We start from the raw sequence: 24534 nt of genomic DNA on the forward strand, positions 1-24534 counted from the left end.
TATCATTTAAGAAATTAATAACTCCAAAAAAGAAAAATTTACAAATCTCATTAGAGATCTATATCGCACTAGATAAACACTTAATAAATTATTATTTTTTTGAAAAAAAAATTAACTATGAAATTTCAAACTAATGCGGTAACAATTTGTCAAATTTCTAAGTTATGAGTAGATTTTGATTTAGATTTTCGTGATATATGATTCAACATATTAAGTACGTAATTGATTAAATGGTTACTTAATTGAGAAAATTATTTTACATTTGATTGCTTTTAGTACCGTAGTGCCTACAAATATGAAGTAAGAATTAATACAAGCTTAATATAGTTCATAGGTAATTAAATGGTGAAACGAATAATAATTCAGAAAGTCAATAACTATTTATAAATGAATTAAAAAGCATATTTCAAATAATTTAAAATTAAATATGCTTAATTAGAAATCACAAAATTTTTATCAGTAGTTAATGAACCACAAAAACTACAACCTATTTCTAGTAGTGATTAAACTTGTGATATAGTACTTCAAAGTTTATTCTTCCTTATTTTATATAAAATAATATAACATCTTGTATAAATATATGATTCATAACTTGAGATGTTCAAAAGTAAATATACAATTACTCTTCTTATAATTGTGTCCAAATCTACAAGGAAACAAAAACCAAAGAAAAGAATAAATTCATGATCTAATAAAAGGATAATTAAGTAATATAATTTTTTTTTAATTTTCAATTCAATACATCTATTTTAATTCATATTGATAGGAGTCTATTCAAGAAAATATGCTTTCTACTAAGAATTTTCTTTTATATTTAAAAACTCAAATTAAAATTTTTTGATTAAATAAAACAAGTACATTATCGGCACCACATCCTTTTATGGTATATTTTGATTATGTACGAAACAAATTGTTTGGCAGGAATGTTGTCATTTCTTTTCTTGTTAAACTTGTTCAAGTTTTAGCAAAATAAAAAATTACCAATTTAGTCAATATTTAATTCCATTTGGTTTAAACTTAAAATAGAAGTAGTATTTAACTTTAATTGACCATTATTTAGAATTAATTATATGATGGAATAACTTGTTCTAGGGCATATTTTATCCTCCTCAATCAATTACCTGTTGTAATACTCCAACTATTTGGCAGCAAGAATAAATAATAAAATTCTCACAAATAATATTTTATACGCAAAGAGCAGCTTAAGTTTTTTTTTTTTTTTAAAAAAAAAAAAGAAGGTAACTTGACAATAATATATATATAGTTATTAATAAGTAGAAGTGACACGAAAGAGAAAATCTTAATTTTGGTAAAGTATTAGTATTACTCCATCCCAAAGAAAACATTGTTCAACTTACAAAGGTATAACAAATAATAGAATTATTATATACTTTTTATAATCATTGTATTCGAGACAATTTATGTAAATTTCAACTAACTTCACGTAGTATTTATTATTTTCTAAAAATATAAATATTTAATATTTATATTCACTAAAAGTTAAATTGATTAAAAAAACACTTGTATTTTTTCTATATCTACTCTAAAATTTTGAACTAGACAAAAATATAATTATTTAGCATATATATTTTTTTAAAATGAATAAATAGAAACAAGCTAATTTGATATATATTGGGAAAAAAGTCGCATCTTATGTTTGACTACTAAAAAAGATTTTCCCAAAAAAAAAAGTTTCATCATACGAAGAAAATGACTTTTAATTATTTATAGACAATAAGATTTTTCTTAGCAAATATATTTAAAACTCTTATTCCAAAATCCAAATCATTTACTCCAATTAATATTCAAATTTCATTATTATTTAATGAAATATGCTATAATAATGAAATATGCAAAATACGTTATCTTATAACTAGATATGAACGCCAGTTCATTTGACGATCCTTCATATTTAAATTGGAGCATTCAAACTTTTTAAAAATTAAATAGTATTATTATTATGTAATCTCTATGCAAAATACGTTATCGAATTGTAATTGAATTTAAAGATCAGTTTACTTGGCAATCTTTTATAGGTGAATTGAAGTATTCAAATTTCTTAATTGTTTTAGTATGTATATTTATATCAATTAAATAGTATTATTCATTTACTAATAAAAACAAGAAAAATATTTTCTTACTTCTAAAAAAACATACAAATAAATCTAAAAAATAAGATTTGAAGATGACACATCAAAAATGGGAGAAGAGGATAAGATTGGTAAACGAAAACACATGTAGAAACGTGTTAACATGGCCCATATACACTTTTTTCCGTCTTGATATAAATTAAACACCAAATAAAGATGCTCATGTTTTTGGGAAGTGGGACCCAGATAGATGAAAAGTAAAATAAAAAATCAAATCGTTACGTAAAATAAATTGAAATACATCAAAATTAAAATTATACGTAATTTACTTAAAAGTATAATTAATTTCAAAAATGGATTAATTTTTAGATTTGGTATTATTTTATTTATCTAAAGACATAGAATAAATTAGTTCAATAATTATAATTTCAAGATCATATTATGAAATAATAATTATAATCGAGTATTTAGTAGTGATATAATTAAAATATTAAAAAATTATAAATAAAAACGATAATATTATTAATTTTCTCTTCAACTCCTTTTTGATATAATTATATTATGGTTGGTTGGATGTATTAATTTGTACTTTCAAACAAACATGATATTGATTTAATTTCTACCTTAATATCCTTATTGATATTATTTTATTTCACCTTATACTCCCTTAGTAATTTTTTTTTAAAAAATTCGAATAATAATTCACTTATTCAAAGTTTAAGATAGATATTCAAATATTTTTTTTATATCTATCATTTTTAATAAAGTTTTACATTTTGTCGGGCATATATTACGATATCTACGAAATTATATTTATAATTCTATAAAAAATAATATAATGAAAATTATTAGTTCAGATTATATCTTTAAATATTTATCTTAATAAGCGTATATTTCCATTATTATGATTTTTAAAACTATAATCTCGAAATATCTTTATCAGTGAGACAAACAACCCCCTTATATTTATTATTGGAAGATGAAAACCGAATATACTTTACTCTAAGCTGCAAATATCCGTTTATGATTGATAAAATTCCACCGATATTATAGCATGGAAATGTCCTAAGCATAGTAAAAATCCACATCATTAATTCTTTCCTTTATTTTTCTAACATTCTTATCCTTTTCAAATCCATTTCATAGTTGAACTCTTCTTCTTAATAAGTATTGATTATTATCAGAAATATTTTGATCTTTCATATTTACTGTATACCAAGAGGCAAGAAAATCATTTGGGAAAGTTAAAAAATGAATCTTTTTCAAGAATTCTTTGTTACTGCTATGTTAGCACTTGTATTTTCTTGTATAATTGTTAAAATTGTTTCTGCTGCAGTGTCAAAAGATGAAAGGGTTGATACAGAGAAAATTGTTGTGGAGGAAGTCAAGATATCAAAAGGGTTGGTTGTTAGGAGTAGGAAAAGTAAGAAAAGAGTCAAATTTGTTGAAGAAGGAGTTGTTGGAAATGTTGATCGTGTAGAAAGAGAAATACCTAAGAAAGATGGGGTTGAAGGGTTTATTGAGAAAAAAATTGAGGGTGTTTTGAGGAAAGGTGAAGACTTTAATGGGGAGAAAGGTTTTGAGAATCTTGATTTGGTTGAGCATTGTGGTGGTGAAAGGGAGGTGGAAATTGAGGGTGTTTTGAAGAAAGGTGATGACTTTAAGGGGGAGAAGGTTTGTGAGAGTCTAGAGTTGATTGAGCAATGTGGTGGTGAAAGAGAGGTGAGTGATGATCCAGAAGTTTGTGGAAAAAATGGGTTGGTGGAGGAAAAGGATGAAGTTAAGAAAATTGAGGGTGTTTTAGAGAAAGATGATGACTTTACGGTTGAAAAGGAAGATGATGACTTTACGGTCGAAAAGGTTTGTGAAAATCTTGATTTGAATAAGCACTGTGGTGGTGAAAGTGATGATCATGATGATGCAGATGTGTGCAGCAAAATTGAGTTGATGGAGGAAAAGGATGAGGTTAAGAAGATTGATGAGTTGCTTGTTGTGAAGGAGAAAGATACCGCGAATGCTGTGGTTGTTGATGAAGTCAAAGTAGGTGAAAATGAGGTGGTTGAGGTAGGAGGTGGGTTGAGTAAAGGGGATGATGAGAAGACGGATAAGATGGCGATGGATGAAGATATTGATGATGATTGGGAGGGAATTGAGAGAAGTGAATTGGAGGAGGAATTTGCTAAAGCTGTTAACTTTGTGGATGGGGGAAATGGAAAGAATAGTGGTATGGAGAATATGGGGAGTGAATTGATGATGCAATTGTATGGACTCCAGAAAATTGCAATCGAAGGACCTTGTTACGAACCTCAACCAATGGCATTGAAAGTCTATGCCCGTGCCAAATGGTATAACCTCATACTCCAAAAAATATGAGCTTTAGCATATTGTTTTGTACTCTATTTCAATTGCATTAATTTTTTAAAATGTTCTTTGATTTGTTTGAACCAAAAAAAGTAATTTCTGTAGCGAATGCTTGCGTTTATCTAGTTAGTTGGATATTTGTGATTATTGGATTAGTAGAAGCTTTTGTAGGAGAGGACACAATCAATATATACTAAAGAAGATTAGAAGGAACACTGCTGAAAATGGGGAAGATAAATCACCATCTCACATATAGTTTGATCGACTTTGAGTTTAATCATTCACGATTGAATTCCTTAACGTTGTTGTATGATCTGATCTAAAGTAGCTTTCCCCTTGCATAGTAGAACTAGCATTTATTCTTTACTTTTTTTCATCAGATCTACCGTATCCTGGTTTTACCAGAGAATAGTTTGACCAGAAACTAGAATAGATATCTATAGCCTAAATTTCGTAGTTAAATTGAGAGGACGGAGTCAGGAAACTAAACATGATATTTAGTACATTTATATCATAAGAAACTTGTGTTAGAATTTAGAAAAAGATACCTAGCATAAATTCAATAAGCAGTAAAGGACAGACCTTCAAACTACTTTCGGGTGTAGTTTGATTGCTAGTTATACAACAGGAATGAAAGCTGCTTTCTGTAAGTGATGGAGGACAATAATTCCATTGTGCAAGGAATGCGTGGCAGAAAATGGGAAGCATGAATCAGGAGGTGGCCATGGAGCAGTATATTAAGCTTTTGTCAGACCATGTCCCCAATTGGACACATCATAGTAAGGTTGTTAAATATTTTCCTAAAAATTTTTTTTGGATAGATTACTGAAAGATTTTCTTGAAACGTTACTCCAAATGGTTGATTTACTGTTGCAGAATGATTGCGAAGTAGGGTCTTCAGAAACTAAAATGCCTGGAGATCCAGATCCAATTCCTGATTCTTCTAATGATACAGGCAAAGATGAAAGGTACTTCTATTTCACTTTCCTCATTATGTCCTCTGAAAGTTCCCACTGTATCGTTTCATTCGACTCTTGATTATTTTTGCTTATCTGCCTTTCTCACTAGCTTTTGCATGTATCTACAGGACACAGGAAACGAACCGTGCTGCAGAAGGAGATAAAGGTGAAAAGGTGATTCATACAATTTTCGGACTTTTGATTCTGTAGTGATGTTCACTTGTTTGGAGAATCCAAAGGATTTATGTTCCATGTTGAAACTTGGCCCTAAACCTGCTGTTGGTTGAATTTCAACTTCAAAGCTAGTAAAATATTCAACGTCGCATTGAACTTTTTATTAATCCTCTTGTTGCCAAAAAAAAATAAAAAAATCACTCCACATGATTGAAATTTCCTTGGGTAATTGCAAGTTAAACGATGCAACTGTTAACATCTAGGACAAGAACATAATGATCTAGTTAATATAAACATTTGCTGTTAATGCTAGATTCTGTGAGGTTTTGTCTCTTAGGTCGGACATCCTTTTAGGAGAATCCTAGTCTAAATTTTTGAGATTTGTCCTTTTGTCTATGAGGAACTTTTATAAGACATACTTTATATAATATCTGTGCTTTAATTGCATCTCAAAGAATATCATTCAAGAACATACTCACTACTTGACACTCTGTTATGTTAAACTCGTGAAGATCAGTCACATCAGTGTAGTTGGCTTCTTGTAACAGAACTATTAATCTTACAATTTGTATCACTCTGCCTAGTTATATGCAGTAATTAAGCCAGTTTACTGTAGACCGGTGCTACATCTTATGATCTCTATTTCCTTTCCTCGAGTAGTTATTTACATTTGACTGTTTACCATTTTCATCTATAGCCTGATAATTGAAGCTTTCTGGAATCTATGACAGCTTAAAAGAGTTGCTTCATTTTTCATTCTAATTCAGGCCTGATAAGTGGAGTTGTTTGAACATAACATAATTTTATAATTGGCTCCTTTTACTCTAGAGGTTTTATCTTTTGAATTCTTTTTAAATATAGGAACCAAGGATGTAAACTATTTATCTGTACTATGACATTACAAATCCATCGATTTATATCTGTTGTATTGATAATAACAGACTCATACAAGCACCCGAGAGAAAACACAAGATCCTGCTTTTGGTTCTGTAGAAGGTTCAGGAAGTAGGATGCTTGAGTTTATGATCTCAAAATCTCTTTCGTTTATTCTGGAAGAATGCTTCTACAACGCTCATCTTTTATACCACTTTATCAATTTTATGCAGGTTTTTGATAATGATAAGTAGTAGCGTTAGCTATTCAATGTCAAATTAATCCCAACTTTAGAGTTAGTAATGGCTCTGGGCCCTTAATATTTTTGGTGTTCAAGAACCATTTCTCCATCGAAATCAGTGTAAAGGAGAATTGGTTCTTGATTCTAGAAAGCCAAAATTACTGTCCACTATGATCCTAAAGACAAGTTTATTAAAAAAACTATGTAGGTGTTAAGGACGAGAACTTATTTTGGTAATTTTGGTCCAGCAAGAATTCAGTTTCTGTATGAAACAGATGTATATGCTTTGCAAGATAATGGCCATATAAAGACTAGGGGTCAAACTTGAGCCAAAGTAGAAGATATAGGATCTTCCCAGATTGTTCAAGTTTAATATGAAGGCTATGAGCATGAGGGTGTGGTTAATAGAAGCGATAGATGTCTTGGTTAATGATTGGACAACATTAAGATGCGAACATTCTCAAAGTTTAAGGGTGACTCGGAAGTTCGATTGAGAAGTATCTTGGGGCCTCTGATGCACTTTTAACTTTACTCCAATGACCTGTTCTTTTCACAACTTCGAATGGAATGTTACCTTATACATGAGCTAATTTCTACTTGGCTTTTATGATTGTTCATTTAGTAGGTATCTGAATGCTTTGTAATTTTCCCTCTTAGAGGTCAGATATGGAATATGTTTATAGTTCTTTAGTAATTCTTATATTGATGTTATGTTTGAATAAATCGATAGATAATTGTAGCAGAGATAAAACTTTGGTTTATAGCGATTTTCATGTGTTTCTTTCAGGAATAGGTATGAGAACTCACCAGCAGGCATAATGCAGGTACTGCTTCAAGAATTTCAGGTCCTTGCAGCTCATAACACAACTTGGTTCTCCCTATTGTTCCCTTATCAGATTATTATGCATCTACTCTGCATATGTATATAGTTATTTCCGCTAAATAAAAACGACACTATATTTAGAGAAACAATGATCTCCTTGTTTCAATGACTTTTTATTATATGAAGTGAATGATAATCTCATTGGTTATTATTATTATTATATCCTTTATGGTTCTGGACCTACTTTGTTGCTTACAATTGTGTAAGGTAAACTAACTTTAGTAGTAAAGATTGTCCTTATTTTACATGAGATACCAGTATTGTTCCTTCTTAGTTCCTCCTCCCTGCAGACACTTGTGGAATATTAAACTGCACACTGTCACCGCCATAACCTGGATATCCACCACCATTTCCTCCACCAACGCCACCACCATTACCAAATCCTCCACCAAAGCCACCGCCACTACCACTACCTCCACCATATTGACCACCCTGGCCACTCCCAGATCCTCCACCAAAGCCACCTCCACCATATTGACCACCCTGGCCAATACCAGATCCTCCACCAAAGCCACCACCACTACCTCCACCATATTGACCGCCCTGGCCACTGCCAGATCCTCCACCCATCCCATAGTTACCATTTCCACCACCCAAACCATAGCCTAAACCACCACCTCCTCCTCCTCCACCTCCAAACTCTTTTCCATAACCATTGGTTAGTGGTACATTGGCAGCCTTAGCCTGAGAAGTTAAAAACTTCCCTTCTCGGATTGCTTCAACTGTTACACATCCATAAAGCCCAAAACGCAACAAAACCAGGAAACTTAAACTCCATACAAAGACTTTGTGCTCTCCCATATCACTTCTCTTATGTTGCTCAACAATTTGATTATGACTAAGAGGACTAGATATCAAGAAAACCCTATTAGAAAGAACTAACAAAACATAGAGAAAAATGTGCAATAGTTGTTGGGATAGAAAAGAAAGTAGATGTTGTTGGCTTTTCTTGGTGTCTGTTCTCTTCACTAAGATATAAATATGCAGAAAAGTATGATAAATCTGTGCCTGTTGAGTATGATGAAAGGTATAGGTAGTCAGGCCAATATGCATGATTCATGATAATTGAAAATTGCATGATGCAGATCAAGACTGCAAATTTTATGTGGACAAAAAGTGGGGGAAACATGATCTCTCTCTGTCAGTAACAAATGTAGCCTTCTACAGTTTTTAGTTCAAGTAGATATTCATATTAACATCATATCAAATATTACAAAGGAGTATGGGAACAGACACAATAGCACAACAGACTCGTCAACTTGAAATCTTGAATCCGCCTCTTATGATCAATTGGTGCTTCAAACAAGTCGGCTCAATAAGTTAGCCAAATAAATCCTTATTGTCGTATCTACTATAGCCATTGAATACTTCACTGTTCTTCTGAGGTTCTTACGCTATATCAGTTGCTTCACCTTAGTAGACATGGAAGTGTTTCCTTTAGAATTCGAAAAAATTAAAGTCAAAACAAACTGGTAACTTTAACTTGTCAACTGCTATAAAGTGTGTGGTTGCTGGTTTCACCAAGAGGTCCAAGACTAAGGTGCGCTTGTTTGGTGGATAAACCTACCTAGTGGAATCCCATAAGTGGGATACGGAGTGGATGAGGTATACTTAGACTTTACAACGACAACATATAATGTAATTTCACAAGTGAAATCTGAAGATTAGAAAAAGATCAGAATACTGACAAGCTTCACTCCTACCTCGAGTAGGTAGAGAGTCTCTTTTAGTTTTTGAAAGACCTGCGGCTCAAGTGAAAGATGGTTAGCTCATGAGTCATGAGGACTAATCAAACCTCTATCAAGGTTTTGTTTGGCAGCTATCACTGTTAAAGGTTGAAATTAAGAGTGATTATTATAACATGAAAATGATACATGTAGGGCCAATAATAATCCAAAGAATTGAGGCTGTACTTAGCAGTTCACCAATTGTTATCAATCTCATTAATGCTGTCATTTAGTATTTGATTATTTATGGAGTATAAAAGCAAGCTAATTATTAAATAGTTGGCCATCTTTAAAATTTCGAAATAAAAAAAAACATATTTACTAAATCTTACCTTTAAATTTCTACAGAAAAGCATGATCTTAGGTACGAGAATTAGAGTGTTCATGAGATTTTTCATTTTACCTCCGATGAATCTATCTATTTTATTAGATTGTTAATCCTAGATACTTGAAACTTTCTTTCTCGAAGAGGACCTATGTATTAATCCTACATCCATATTGTCACATAACTTACTTCACTGAACTTCACACTCTGAATATTTTGTATTGGTCATGCTCAATCCGAACCCTTTAATCTTTACGACTTTTCTTAGACTTACTCAACCTTTGTCTTGTATAAATACTTCAAAGTAATTTAAAATAACTAACATCTTTGAGTTAATAAATTTTAAATCCTGACTTCGTCTTTCATCATTATAGCCCAAAACACTAACCTAAGAGTTTAGTGCATTAACTTTAAGTCTTTCATATGATTTTATTTTTGTAACAAAAATTATACAAAATCCCCGTTAGTTGTTTGGTCAATCACCAATCAATCATCTTAGCTAATTAAATTAATGGTCCATTAATCATCTTCAAACAATGTAATAAGAAGAAATATATTATTTTTCTGTAACACCACAATTATTAGTGGTAGACTTGTAGGCCCCATTCCAGCTAATTTCCATAAAATGCAGACTATAAATAAGTGGTTTTCTTGTCAAATCACTTCTAATTATACTAAATAATATTCTGTCGATTTTAATTAATTTGACATCTTTTGATTTTAATTTGATACAAAATATTTTTTTTACGAAAAAAGAAAAATTAATCTTATAATTTCAAATAAATCTTAGCATTTATGTAATTAGAAATTATTTATTAAAAATAATTTTTTTCTAAAATTACTTAAAATATATTTAATTATTAAAATGTAATAACTGATAATGGATTAAAAAGATATCACCAAAATATCACTTTCACTAAGAATTCATGGAATTTAGAGTCAATTTTGTGCGCCGAATTAATACTATGGTGATCGAAGCATATTCCATGAACCAATAATTGTAGAAATTAGCTAAAAAAATCTTACTACTTTTTTCAGCACCTAATTTATTTCGATTATTAGTGGTTTTTCCATAAAATTATTAAGAATTTTATCCAAAAATTAAATAGATACTGAATTTGCTTTAAAAGTAGGTCAAATGTTGTTTGTTTCTCTTCTTCTAATGGTTAGTACTTTTGTTGGGTAATTAAGTATTATCCGATAATTGTTTCGATTAAATAGCCTACAAATTATTAAGTATATAATAAGGTGATGCTACTTGAAAATAATAAAAGGAGAGAAGCAAATGAAAGGATTTCATAAAAAATTTTGCGGAATCGAGAATGAAGTCTTTATTTGGTAAATGCCAGATTATGAATTAGTAATTAAGTGAATGCACAAACCGTCATTTTAAAGATGCCTATAAGCAATAACCCAATTTTATATAAAACTAAATAAAAGTAAAATTTAGTCATCCTAAAATCAATTTCAGACAAAATTATGAGTCCGGAATTTGGTTATGCCAAAATTTGACACTCGTAACTCTATACCAAGTAAGAAGAATCTATAACAACAACTCTCAAATTTGTCAAATTTAATTAAACCTTAAAAAGATTTGCTTTTTTTTTTTAACAAGGTAAACAAATTTAATGGTGTATGGAATGATAGTGATTTGAGGGGTAAAAAGCAAATAATATCTTCAGGCGTAAATGCTGCTGGATACTGATGATAATAATAATAATTATAGGCAATTATGTTGTTTAGCATTAGAAGTTTAAAAGGAAATTAGTCATGGCTTTATAGTAGTAAACCAATTACTTTGTCTATATAGCCACTAGACAAAAATCTCAACTTGGACCATCCAATCTGATATTTTAATATGAAAACACAAACAAAAGAGGCCAATATTTATGTCTTTTTCCTTAAATTAATATGGGTTAATAAGCATTATCACATATCTTCTCTATCTTCCCCTTTCTCTTTTGAGGTGATATATGATCTTCTACTTTGTAGGCGCCAATACCAAAATTTCTTCTCTTCTTTCTTTTATAAAAAAAAAAACACAACTAAAATAGGGAGAATGCGATAGAAGAGTAAAGAGGTTGAGAATTAAAATAGATAGCTACTAGTTAGTCTAGCGTTTTCTCTTATATAAAATAAAATTTTAGTTTGAAGCACTTATTTGTTTCTTTACTAGTGGTTGTATTATTGTGCTAAAACCAAAACTAATTAAAAGAACAAACAAGTGAGATAGTCAAAATGGTTATTGATGGCTTTGCCAATATATTAAAACGGCTATGTTCTTTCTTTCATTTTACAACTATATACTTTCTTGGAATAAGAAATATTAAAGATGACTTTGACTAATTTTGTTGATTTATTTTAGTTTTTCGCAATCGAGCACTTACTACTCCACCCACAACACTCGCTATCTCTCCTCCAAAACCTTTGCACATTTTCTAATAGTGCGAATGCACTTGATTCTATTAATAGTGTTGTTACTTGATTCTATTAATAGTGTTGTTTCATGTACTTTGGTTATTTTTACTATTTTTGTTGTTTGTTCAATGTTTTCATCATAGCGTTTCAATTTGCATATCTTTCAAATTGTTGTAAAAAGAGATATTTTCTTGAATCGAAAGACTATTAAAAATGACTGACTACCCAACAAAATAATGATAAAGTCTATATACATCCCATCTTTAATAAATCACACTTATTAAACTATTCTAGATAGTTGTTGAGAAAAGCAACTGTTTTTTTTTTTTTTTGGCTTTGTTTCTTTTGCTTTTTCAGTCATTCTCATTCGATCAGGAAAATACTTTTTTGCTAATTTTTCAGTGGGAAATAAAAGCTTTTGTTTTATCCAATCATAGATTCAAATAATAAATTCAACTATAGTAAGAATTTCATACTTTCCGTTCCTATGTTCAAATAAATTATAAAAGATGCATTCGTATGGAAAGTGATGTGTAAAGATCATAGTTATGCGGCGTATTACTAGACCTTTTTTGGATTATCTCTAATCTCCTTTATTCTGCAAATAACCCACTCACAAATAATTATATTCCCAGAACCAACAAAAATTACTTTGGTCCCTGGACATTCACCATAAAAAATTAATCAAGACTTAAATACAAATACCAAACGTTAAATACCTGATTATCAATTAACAAGCATCATACTTGCTCATGGTTATGTATATCTAACCTTCTCTCAATCAAACACGAGTCATGCTAGTCTTCTTTACATCGTTATAATTTCATCAGATGTTTCCTGAAAGCGCAATTCTCCTCGTAAATTTTGGGGGACATGTTAAATAGTATCACACTTCACGAATTGAGAAATTCACTTAAAATTTCCATACCAAATAAACTGTTTAACAGAAAAGGCAACCCCCTTAATTTCTGCATTGCTAGAAACATCGTCACGAAGCTTTAAAAAATGTAGTACACAGGATTCTTATCCTAATTATCCCAAGTGCACATGACTTCCCATCATACAAGAAACAGTATAGATATGTCAATATCTTAGTACAAGTACTGTTTTTTTCTACAAGTCAGTTTGTGCACACCTCGACTATGATAGCAAAGATAGGAAGAAATCATGTCATGTAGTATTCAAGTACTTTAAGACTACACCTGTCAATTCTGAGACTTCAGGCACTTGGTTTTCCCCCTGTTCTACATAACCTTTAATACGCTACAGAGGTGAGGCCAATATTCTGTATTCTAGTACAAAGGTAAAATAGCTACTACACACACGAGTGGATAGACAGGCGTACAGTCTTAACTTTCACTTGATGACTATGCATCAAACATATAGTACAAAACAGTATTTATTATCCCAAATTGATAGAAAAAAGATTCTCCCAAAAGCTGCATCATTGAGATTTAAACAGTTGAATCTTTTTCACAAGATTCAATTATGTCAACCAAGTGGGTCCTAGATAAACATAGAAATCAATTATATATTACTAAAACACTCCTTGGCTACTCTATAAATAAGCCTTTAACGTATGCCCCTCAATGAACCATTATCAGCTTCTAGCATTACATATCATAGTCAGTTAGAGCCTATCACTCAAAACTCCAGCCCATCTCCACCACAGGAGGAAAAAAAAAAAAGCTTTTCTTTTCAGTAGAGATTTAACTTTCACCTTCGACACTAAGAACTCACATAAAGATGGAAAGACTCAGGCTCATGTTTCTTTTAATACTAATGGTAGTGTTGTTTCATGTGTTTGTTGATGCAAGACAGAACCAGAAGAAGACTTATATAATTCACATGGACAAGTTCAACATGCCTGCTGATTTTGATGATCATACTCAGTGGTATGACTCATCATTGAAGTCAGTATCCAAGAGCGCCAACATGCTTTACACCTACAACAGTGTCATCCATGGCTACTCAACACAGCTAACAGCTGATGAAGCCAAAGCACTTGCACAGCAACCGGGAATTCTCTTGGTCCACGAGGAAGTGATATACGAGCTTCACACCACTCGATCCCCTACGTTTCTGGGACTTGAAGGACGTGAAAGTAGATCATTCTTTCCTCAGACTGAAGCAAGGAGTGAGGTCATTATTGGTGTGCTGGACACAGGTGTTTGGCCTGAATCAAAAAGTTTTGATGACACTGGACTAGGTCCAGTCCCTGCGAGCTGGAAGGGTAAGTGTCAAACTGGCAAGAACTTCGACGCATCAAGCTGTAATCGGAAACTTATTGGTGCGAGGTTTTTCTCACAAGGTTATGAAGCAGCTTTTGGGGCAATCGATGAGACCATTGAATCCAAGTCACCAAGGGACGATGAAGGCCATGGCACACACACTGCAACTACAGCAGCTGGCTCGGTTGTAACCGGAGCTAGCCTCTTGGGTTATGCAACTGGTACAGCACGTGGGATGGCTTCACACGCAAGGGTGGCAGCGTACAAGGTATGTTGGACCGGAGGATGTTTTAGCAGCGACATACTGGCAGGGATGGACCAGGCTGTCATAGATGGTGTAAATGTGCTCTCACTGTCCCTTGGTGGCACAATTTCTGATTATCATAGGGACATAGTTGCAATCGGAGCATTTTCTGCAGCATCTCAAGGGATCTTTGTCTCATGCTCAGCGGGGAATGGTGGTCCAAGCTCTGGGACGCTATCCAACGTTGCACCATGGATAACTACTGTAGGTGCTGGAACCATGGACCGTGAATTTCCAGCATACATTGGCATTGGAAATGGGAAAAAACTCAATGGAGTATCACTTTACAGTGGAAAGGCATTGCCTAGTTCTGTGATGCCACTGGTGTATGCTGGAAATGTCAGCCAATCATCTAATGGAAATTTATGCACCAGTGGTAGTCTAATTCCAGAAAAAGTTGCTGGAAAAATTGTCGTCTGTGACCGGGGGATGAATGCAAGGGCACAAAAGGGTTTGGTTGTGAAGGATGCTGGTGGAATAGGGATGATTCTGGCAAACACAGACACTTACGGAGATGAGTTGGTTGCTGATGCACACCTCATACCTACAGCTGCAGTTGGTCAAACTGCGGGCAACTTGATCAAGCAGTACATAGCTTCTAACAGCAATCCAACTGCCACAATTGCATTTGGAGGAACCAAGTTGGGTGTTCAACCATCGCCAGTTGTTGCAGCTTTTAGTTCCAGAGGGCCAAACCCAATCACACCAGATGTACTCAAACCTGATTTGATAGCACCAGGTGTCAATATTCTTGCTGGCTGGACAGGGAAAGTTGGACCAACTGGCTTGCAAGAAGACACCAGGAATGTAGGCTTCAACATCATCTCTGGAACTTCCATGTCATGTCCCCATGTAAGTGGGCTAGCAGCACTACTCAAAGCTGCCCATCCAGAATGGAGTCCAGCAGCTATAAGGTCAGCACTGATGACTACAAGTTATAGCACATACAAAAACGGAAAAACAATCGAGGATGTTGCAACAGGAATGTCATCTACACCATTTGATTATGGTGCTGGACATGTGAATCCAACAGCAGCTGTCAGTCCTGGTTTAGTGTATGATCTAACAGTTGATGACTATATAAACTTTCTATGTGCCTTGGACTACAGCCCGAGTATGATCAAGGTCATTGCAAAAAGAGACATCTCCTGTGACGAAAATAAGGAGTATAGAGTTGCTGATCTTAATTACCCATCTTTTTCCATTCCTATGGAAACGGCCTGGGGTGAACATGCAGATAGTAGTACCCCCACCGTGACCAGATACACAAGGACTCTAACAAATGTGGGAAACCCAGCTACATACAAGGCCTCAGTCTCTTCTGAAACACAGGACGTGAAGATTCTGGTTGAGCCACAAACACTTACTTTCAGCCGAAAGAACGAAAAGAAAACCTACACTGTGACATTCACTGCTACTTCCAAGCCATCAGGCACAACCAGCTTCGCTCGACTGGAGTGGTCAGATGGACAACACGTTGTTGCAAGCCCAATTGCTTTCAGCTGGACATGATTCTGCTAGTTCTAAGTCATTCACCACAAATGTACAAGTGCTAATAGTCCTTTTTAAATAATTACTAGTGTGCAGCAGTTACTCCTCTAATATTTCACCAACTGAACAAGTATCCTGACCTATAATTAAGAAGCCTAGGCAATTCTAGGCAATGTTGGTTGATTTGCCCAGCAAAAGGCTGGTGCTGTATTTGCCAGATATAATTATGTACTGAACCACACAATACAGGTGGATATTATTTGGCTTTATTTCTTGTCTTAGTCATTGACTATCTTTTTTTTAATGGTGGTTTCCGGGTCAGCTTGATTATGTCTCAACTTGCAATTGAATATCCCTTGAACTCATGAAACATGGATGGGATTACAATGGGTGTATTGTTGATGTGCGACAAACATAATCAAGATGGTAAAATAAGTTCTTTTAATCAGTAAGAGGGTAAACTAGGTTTTATCTTCCAATGACTATCAAAGGCGAATAAATTATCTTGTATAAAGCTAAATAGAAATAAGGATAACATCATTCCATAATTAACAGCAAATGAGATTTAATATATTCTAGTTTATACCTAAGAGGCTAAGACATAAGGACCTTAAGCATGACGTAACAATGAAAGTTGAAATATTCAGCATGGCTTTGAGAGTAGATATAAACCTAGATGCAGTTACTCTAGGTTTCCAGAGAATGAATTTTCACAACAATCATGCTTAGTGTTCCTACTCCCCTGATTTTCTCAAAATCAGCTTTCAAGTTGTTGCTGCTATTAGGCATTCAGAGCTTCAAGTGGATGCTCTCAGGGGTTTTGCAACCTGTTATTTCAAGCATGAAATTTTCTAGCTCCACGATCCTCTTATGTAATTTCGACTTTGCATGTTCTTATACACTAACAGAATGATTTGTTCAAACTATAGAGGGTTCAGAACCCCTGCCCCCACCCTTTTTATTGTGGCGGGTGGAAGGAGCAATATGGGTTCTAGGAAGGACAAAGAGGTCTTTCATGGATTTATAAAGTAAAACATTTCATGTACTTAATAATTGCACAGGGTAGTTAGCTTCCAAAAATAGTAAATAAAGCGTCAAAACACCTACATTCCCTCTCTTTTCTTTGGGTTTTTTTCTTGGCAATAGCATTTATGCATTTATGGGACTACACTGGGTATGTTGGTGTTGTAATAGCATCTATGCACTGATTCACACAAATCATCCCAATTCCAAAAAAAATATAAGCAGCATGCCAGCATAATAATATCTAAAAATCGAAGATGTGAAAATACTACCAAACTCGTTACAAAATGAATACACAACAAGAAAAGAAGAAGATCCTAGGAGGCTTTTTCATCTGATGCCACATTATCAGTGGTCCAATAATATCATTCTGATTCGCTCATAGACTGACAAACAGGAAGGTAATACGTATCTAACTGCCAGTACTTCTGTTTAACACCCTCCCACACAGATTCACCTAAACAATCCTTCACTGGTAATGGTATCAGCTGCGTAGAATATCCCAAGCTCTCAAGTTCTAGAGAGACTAGCTGACAGTATACGATATGAAAGAAGGGATTACCTCCACATAGACCATTAAAAAATGAATATATACCACCTGGCTTCAATAATCTAGGAAGATGTTGATGAAATTCCCGCATATCTTCATAATACTCCCCATAAGTATCAAAAAATATTCCTGCAGAACAGAGTAGATACACATTAAGAGATAAAGATGAAAAAAGAAGACAACAGATAGAATCTAAACTTAAATCTAACAAAAGAGAACCGAGCTTATATAATTAACTGACATCTTCAATTATTACAATGTTGGATAAGTGAAATTTTTTGCTTAATCAAGTTACAGAAGTAGGCCAACTTGACACTCATGACTCTTATTATTTGTCTTATTGCTTTTGCTAGCAAGCGGAGTTATGAAAAGCATTGTATGTTGTTTTGTGAGGCATTTATGTCATTGGAACAGCAAGAATCAGCATATGAAATCAATAGCTAGGAGCTCAAAAGAAAATTGCTCCTTTGTGAAGATTAAAAAACACTTCCTACACAGTTTTTAGAGAGAAATGAATTTTATGTTACAGCAGTGCCTGTAAACATACAAAAAAACAAAAAATTGTGCATAGTGCATAAATTTTTTGAAGAAAATGTATTAACAACCACCAGTACAAACTTCAGAATAATGTATCATATTGATGACAATAAGAATCATGCACCAACTATTGACTTGGGATATTGAGCAGTAATTTGAATGGAGGAAAAAGAGGAAATTCTACTTGAAACTGATATGTTTTCCTGAAAGGTTTTCATGTTTTCATCGCTAAACTAAGTGCAATGAAACCTTGAAGTAGTATATTCTCATATTGTCATTCATACTTCATAGGCATGATGAGAGAGTGATTTTCTAAACTTACCAGAAAAGAAAATGTATAGGGAAGAATCTCATGATCAAAACAAGCAATGCACTAACAAGACACTAAAAATCAGAAGTATTACCAGCATAAAGGGGTTTTTCTTCTTTTAAAAATAGAAAGGGAAGAAGTGGAAGTTTACCATCATAGGTTTCAAGTTTAGAAATGACATCTTGCCACCGACCAAATATGATTTTCACATTCTCCTTCTCACCCCAACCTGCGCGCATCATACGATCATAGACCTCTGGATGAGCTTCAATAATAGTGTGTGATAAAGGTGAATATTGTTGTATGGCTGTATCTACAAGGCCCATCCCAAATCCAATGTTCAGTATGTGACCACCATTTGAGCAGACAGCTTTCGCATGAGCTTCCATCAATGGCTTCTCCCAAGCCATCATAATAGCCTTACTATCAGAGTCCATAATTTTATCTTCACTAAAAGTGACTCTATCATCTAAATAGTTCCCATCTGAGTTCCCCTTAGCATTGTCCTTCCTTGCAATTGTTCCAAGGATCAATTCTGCCTGGATTGCTACATATTGAATAATAAACATGTTTGATCAGAAATATTAAGCTAAACAGCCTCAAACTTTTAGTTGAACTACACACTGAATAAAGAAGATTAACAGCTTCAGTTGCCTTTTCTGATACTAGTTTTTTACTCTGCAAAATTTCAAATTTTAATATAATGTTGGCTCTCAGGCATATTGGGAACAATAAAAACAACAATTACAACAACATAATAAAAAATTAATGAAACATAACAATTTGCTCTTAATTATTATTTTCTGCACAATATACGAATCAGTCGTTTTGTCCCAAGTTATATCACACTTTTCCATTTGTGATTTTCCATATGTTTACACCATCCACTCATAACATTCTTCATCAAACAATTTTCAACCATTAGTTAACTATATAGATGTCAACTAATATCTTAAAATTATGTGATGAGTAAAACATCATCATATGAACATGAAGAGAGATCAGATTTTCCTTATGCTTAAAACAAGAGGAATTATACAGCTAAATAAGATAGACTAACAGGTTGTTTCGTTCCGTATTAGTACATGAATTATCATGCATTGGATGACAACATGGGGATTATTATGCCGGAAATGTGATATCAAAACAAGTCCTCTTACATTAAGAGTATCTTTGTGATGTACATCTTATACAGCTACTTCTTCAGATGCACATATTATTATTCCACATCCTATCTGGAATAATACATAATTTTTCTCAAAACTAGTTATGCTGTTATTACTTATGTGAAGTTTCGTATAGAAAGTCAGACATTGTATTAGCAAAGTAGAGTTATATTATTAATTCGCAGATGTATTATCAGAAAACTAGAATTTGTGTCAGTAATACAGCAGTTACTCTACTAATATATTTCTTTATACCTCAAACCAAACACAAGTCTTATAGAATTCCATTCTGTTTGGATAGTTGTTACATATAGTTTCATAATAATCTATTATATTGGATAGTGTAGTATTTGGTATGGATTTCTGTTGTTACGTAATGTCACGCATTAACAATTTGAATAAATTTACAACACAAAATTTAAATGATGCGTATAATGTACTATTGAGTAGCCAAAGCTAACTCTAAAACATAAGGAAGAGATTGCGAGGATTAAAAGTAAGCACCGGTATTGAGAAGAACGTCAAAAGCCTCTTGATGACCAGCATCCATGGCGAAGTCGCCGGCGGAGACATTGGAAGGGGTCAGGGCATTCCATGGGGCACTAGCATCAAGGAGAGCCTTTACGACCTCGGCATGGCCGTGCTTGGCGGCGTGCATCAGCGGAGTAAGTCCGTCTTTGTCAAAGTAGGTGACATCGCCGCCGGAATCAATCAGAGATTTAATACTGCTGATTTCACCATTCCGAGCTGCTTCGCAGAGTGCTTCGCCGTCGGCCATTTCTTAGCAGAGCAAAAACTGTGCTCCTAATAGTTGCGGTGATTTTCTGAGTTTGGACTTTGAAGTGACTGAGGGTTTTAGGACAGATTGCCCATTTCATCCCCGAGGTATAAGATAAATTCTCAAATATCATTTATGTTTCGCTTACATCAAAATATTATTTAATTGTCGCTATTTTTTTAAAAATGTGCTCATTTTAAAATCATCACTTTCTCGGAGTTCGACATTATATGTCATTACAGTTTTTTTAAAATAATAGATTAATTTAATTTATTAAACTTATTTAACTAAAATAATGATTATATTATTTTATTTTATTTTTAATATATTAAAATAAATTTTCATACTTAAAATCTTTTATCGAAATTAAACTGTTTGTTTTTTTATGTTATGAAGAGTACATTTTTAAGATGTACTATAATTTTATTAATTTTGAATACTTATAAACTCATACATTCAAAAAAATATTCATTGTATATTTTGCAATTCATGCTTCCGATATTTTACAAAAATGAATAATATTATATTTTTTATCCATTAGAAATACTAAATATCTCAAAAGTCTCCTTAAAATTTAGTTGATATGCCCTGTCGTTAGATAATCAATTTTTTTTAAAAAAATAATAGACCTATTTAATTCATCAAACTTATGTCTCTACAAAATAAATATATAAATTACATGAGAATTTATGAAGATTATAAGAAAAGTAGTTTTAAAAGTTTAGTAACTTTATACATTGTCACCAAATAAAATTCTATGAAAAAATCTTTGTGTGCAATTATTACCTGATAAATTTAAAATTCCTAACTAAATTATTTGAAAATTTTAAACAATTTTTTTAATAAAAGTATTTAGATAAATTTGCAACGTTGACAAAAAAAATTGGTAAGAAAAAGAAAATTATTATTTAACTTTTTCTAATTTTATTTTTATTTTTATTCTTTTATTCTATATTATGTTTTATAACTTTTCATACAATTAAACATCAATAAATAAACTAATAATTAATTGAATTTACTAATTTAATTCGATAGTATATATATTATATGAGACTCATATACTGATAAATAAAAATCGAAATTTTATTTTCTATAACCATTATTCACTTACTATTTTCTTTTTAAAAAATGTATTATAAGTATGTGTTGATTTCAAAGTACCCAAATAATTTTTTTTTAATAATTAATTGATCTTTAATATTATTGATTTATTATGCAATTTGTGACTAATTAAAGTAAAGTAGCGTTCATGAGTGATTTGTATATCAATATTTTATAAATGTATGTGTTTATTAGTATTTAAAATTGATGAGATTATAGTACGTTTTAAAAACACATTTTGTATAACATAAAAACATAAAAAGTAATTTTGATACAAGATTTTAAGTATGAAAATTTATCCTTGATAATTAGTTAAAAAAATTAAAAACAATATGATCATTATTTTAGTTAAATGAGTTTAATGAATTAAATTAGTCTATATTAAAATAAGACTTTAATGACATGTCATGCCAACTAGGAGAGAGTGATGATTTTGAATTGTCAAGTATATCTGGAGAAAAATAGTGATATTTTGGTCCTAAATGAAAGATAAATGATATTTTAAGACAATTCCCTTAACTTGGGTGATCATTTGGGGAATTGACTCATTCTGATTTCGACCTTGAATTGTACATATTTGATATTACTATATATTTGATTTAACGAAAAAAATGACAAATACATCATAAACTATCGTAAATGATATGTATATTTGGTATATTCTAATTTTTGGACGGTATGGACACTAATGCTCCAAAAATATGACGCAGATATCTTCATATCATTTACGATAGGTCGAGAGTATATTTGTTTTTTTTTTCTTCAAAATTAGTGTTTTATCGGTTTTGATTCTTAACCGTCCAATTTTTGATTTAATAAATAGAAAAATGCTTATGAAATAAATTTATGACTTCTCCAATAATATTACTCAATAAAATAATAATGTAATTTTACAAAGGCTCATAAAGTAGAAACAATAATAATAATTAATATGAAGAGAACTATACATTAAGAGAAATTAAGAGAAATATAATTCTTACTTTAGTTTTCAAAGTTTTATATAATGTGAAGTTAACTTAAAAAGTTAATATGAAAATATGAATCGAAGGCTAAAGGGCAAAGGTAGGAACTAGTAAGGTATTCAGATTAATATTTAGTATTTATATAGGAATAAAATAGTCAATTATTATAGCCTCAAAGGGTTATCGTATATCGATTACTCAATATTAAAATCAAACCAATTTGATAATCCGATATATCTTTTCATAAAATTATTAAAATCTCATCAATGAAAAGTTGTTACCAAAAAAAGAAAAATATCATTTTTTAAAAAATAAATTTTTAAAAAATATTCTTTTTTACATAAAAAAAATATTAAATAAAAGATATGTAAAATATATCAAAAATACGTTATAATCTTTAACGTATGCACACTGTCAAGTCAACCAAAGTTGACAAGAGGTGGTTGGTTGAATAAAGCCACGTTGGACAATGTTGCAGATAAGATTTCAGGAAAATAAATTCTAAGAGCCGAATTGACGAATTCACATAAAATGGAGGACCCCATAAATCTTTTAACTAAAGTTCTTGCTAATGCCTAATCTTGTTTGCTTTAGATGTCCTCTCTCCTCCACTCTCTTATCTTTGCTTTAGATTGTCGGTATTTGTATTGAAATTTAATTAATTTAAAATTATAAGTTATATATTTTTTTTAATTTTATATTACAATTTATTCGAATTATCATAAATAATATGCAGAAAATCTCCCATTATACTTTTGAGATATTTGTATTCATGTCGTTCAAAATTTAGAGCATATATGTCTTTCACTTTAAGGGAAAACTAAATATGGACACGTGATACAATCTTATCCGTCAATTCGATATTTAATAAATGTTGGATCGGTGAATAAGATTATGACACGCGTAGAGCATATATGCTCTAGTTTTTTTTTTACGGCAGGGACACCAATATCTCAAAAATATGACGGAGGGTACATGCATACCATTTACGATAGTTCAGAGATATTTTTGTCTTTTCCCCCTAAATTATTTGGTCAACTGAATTGTTCAATGAATTACATGAATTAATCTTTTAGTTTTTCAATATTAGTCAAATTCATGCTTTCGAGGTTAATAACTCTCCGAGTAAAATACAGAAATAATTTGAAATGGCAAGTACTTCTCCGTCCAACAATAGTCATTCACTATTGACTTGTCACACCTTTAAGGAACAATAAATAATATGGTGGTAATGTATTGTTTTATTCTTTAACTTTGTTAAATTTAAGATTTTGAGAAATGTGTTAGATCATAAATAATATTTAATAGTAATGGTAAAATAGACACAAAAGATAAATTATCTCTTGATTTCTTAATTGAACAAGTATGGTTGGATAATTATTTTCAGTATAGTGAATAACTATTGTTGGACGAATTGGAAAGTATTAAAAAATATTTATTTTTAGTAAGAACAACATATGAACAGAGTACAAATTTAGAGAGTGCACTCCGAATAGAACTATTAATAGAAATTTAGAATTCAATATTTCTTATCCATGCTACTATTGACTCCTTCATTTAACAAGGTGAAAGATTGTCATTAGAACTCAAAGGCTTTTGTGTGATGCACTAAAATTTAGGATGACAGAATGACCTCAATTTCACAAGGTTGCAAGAATCTTTCCTTTGATCCTCATAATATTTGAATAATATATTTTAAGATTTTTATCATGCTTAACATTTATATATCTCAAACAAGAAAAATCAAACTACTGTTTTTTTAAAAAAAAATTATTTTGGATTGGGACAGCAAGAAATGCAAAAGTTGTTTAAAGAGGACTAACTAATTTAGTCTCGATTGAATATGTGCCAAAATGAGGACAATAATTATTCGAGTATTCAATGATGAGGACAATAATTATTCAATAATTAAAATTTACAAAATAATCATAATTTAGCAGAATTTTATTCATTTTTGGCTAAAAGAAAATTCTTTATATATTGTCCACTTGGTTCACTTTGGAGGAGAACGTGATATTTATATCTTATTT

General features: G+C 31.7%; 4 protein-coding genes across 7 annotated transcripts; 2 read left to right on the forward strand and 2 right to left on the reverse strand.

The window, feature by feature from the left end:
• The first annotated feature begins 2693 nt into the window (after positions 1-2693).
• On the forward strand, positions 2694-7741 carry LOC101263110 (acyl-CoA-binding domain-containing protein 3). 4 transcript variants are annotated; one of them, XM_004238056.5, is made up of 5 exons: positions 2694-4435; positions 5133-5235; positions 5328-5419; positions 5539-5584; positions 7486-7741. In XM_004238056.5, exons 1-5 carry the CDS (start codon positions 3342-3344, stop codon positions 7489-7491), a joined length of 1341 nt encoding a protein of 446 aa, XP_004238104.1. In that variant the 5' UTR covers positions 2694-3341; the 3' UTR covers positions 7492-7741. The 4 variants fall into 4 exon arrangements, 2 of the variants coding, with proteins under 2 accessions (XP_004238104.1, XP_010320307.1); XR_741293.4 differs by having other exon boundaries at positions 2995-4435; positions 5080-5235; XR_011220429.1 differs by having other exon boundaries at positions 2995-4435; positions 5080-5235; positions 5539-5576.
• A 110-nt stretch (positions 7742-7851) lies between these two features.
• On the reverse strand, positions 7852-8382 carry LOC104647181 (putative glycine-rich cell wall structural protein 1). Its single transcript, XM_026030516.1, has one exon. The coding sequence runs from the start codon at positions 8380-8382 to the stop codon at positions 7852-7854; it is 531 nt and encodes a 176-aa protein (XP_025886301.1).
• A 5253-nt stretch (positions 8383-13635) lies between these two features.
• Positions 13636-16345, forward strand: SBT1 (subtilisin-like serine protease 1). The gene has a single exon (NM_001247353.3). The coding sequence runs from the start codon at positions 13798-13800 to the stop codon at positions 16096-16098; it is 2301 nt and encodes a 766-aa protein (NP_001234282.2). The 5' UTR covers positions 13636-13797; the 3' UTR covers positions 16099-16345.
• A 959-nt stretch (positions 16346-17304) lies between these two features.
• Positions 17305-20626, reverse strand: LOC101264002 (protein arginine N-methyltransferase 2). The gene is made up of 3 exons (XM_004238059.3): positions 20168-20626; positions 18649-19044; positions 17305-17779 (listed from the first exon to the last, which is right to left on the reverse strand). Exons 1-3 carry the CDS (start codon positions 20439-20441, stop codon positions 17466-17468), a joined length of 984 nt encoding a protein of 327 aa, XP_004238107.1. The 5' UTR covers positions 20442-20626; the 3' UTR covers positions 17305-17465.
• Positions 20627-24534: the final 3908 nt, after the last annotated feature.

This window comes from Solanum lycopersicum, chromosome 4, assembly GCF_036512215.1.
Source record: "Solanum lycopersicum chromosome 4, SLM_r2.1".
Classification (NCBI taxonomy): Eukaryota; Viridiplantae; Streptophyta; class Magnoliopsida; order Solanales; family Solanaceae; genus Solanum; species Solanum lycopersicum.

Coding starts and splice junctions, on each gene's coding strand:
- LOC101263110 (XM_010322005.4), top strand. CDS start 3,342: ATGAATCTTTTTCAAGAATTCTTTGTTACTGCTATGTTAGCACTTGTA. Junction 4,436..5,132: donor GTCTATGCCCGTGCCAAATG/GTATAACCTCAT, acceptor CCATTGTGCAAG/GAATGCGTGGCAGAAAATGG. Junction 5,577..7,485: donor TGCTGCAGAAGGAGATAAAG/GTGAAAAGGTGA, acceptor TGTTTCTTTCAG/GAATAGGTATGAGAACTCAC.
- LOC104647181 (XM_026030516.1), bottom strand. CDS start 8,382: ATGGGAGAGCACAAAGTCTTTGTATGGAGTTTAAGTTTCCTGGTTTTG.
- SBT1 (NM_001247353.3), top strand. CDS start 13,798: ATGGAAAGACTCAGGCTCATGTTTCTTTTAATACTAATGGTAGTGTTG.
- LOC101264002 (XM_004238059.3), bottom strand. CDS start 20,441: ATGGCCGACGGCGAAGCACTCTGCGAAGCAGCTCGGAATGGTGAAATC. Junction 19,045..20,167: donor TGACGTTCTTCTCAATACCG/GTGCTTACTTTT, acceptor TTCAATATGTAG/CAATCCAGGCAGAATTGATC. Junction 17,780..18,648: donor TAAACTTGAAACCTATGATG/GTAAACTTCCAC, acceptor TCTGTTCTGCAG/GAATATTTTTTGATACTTAT.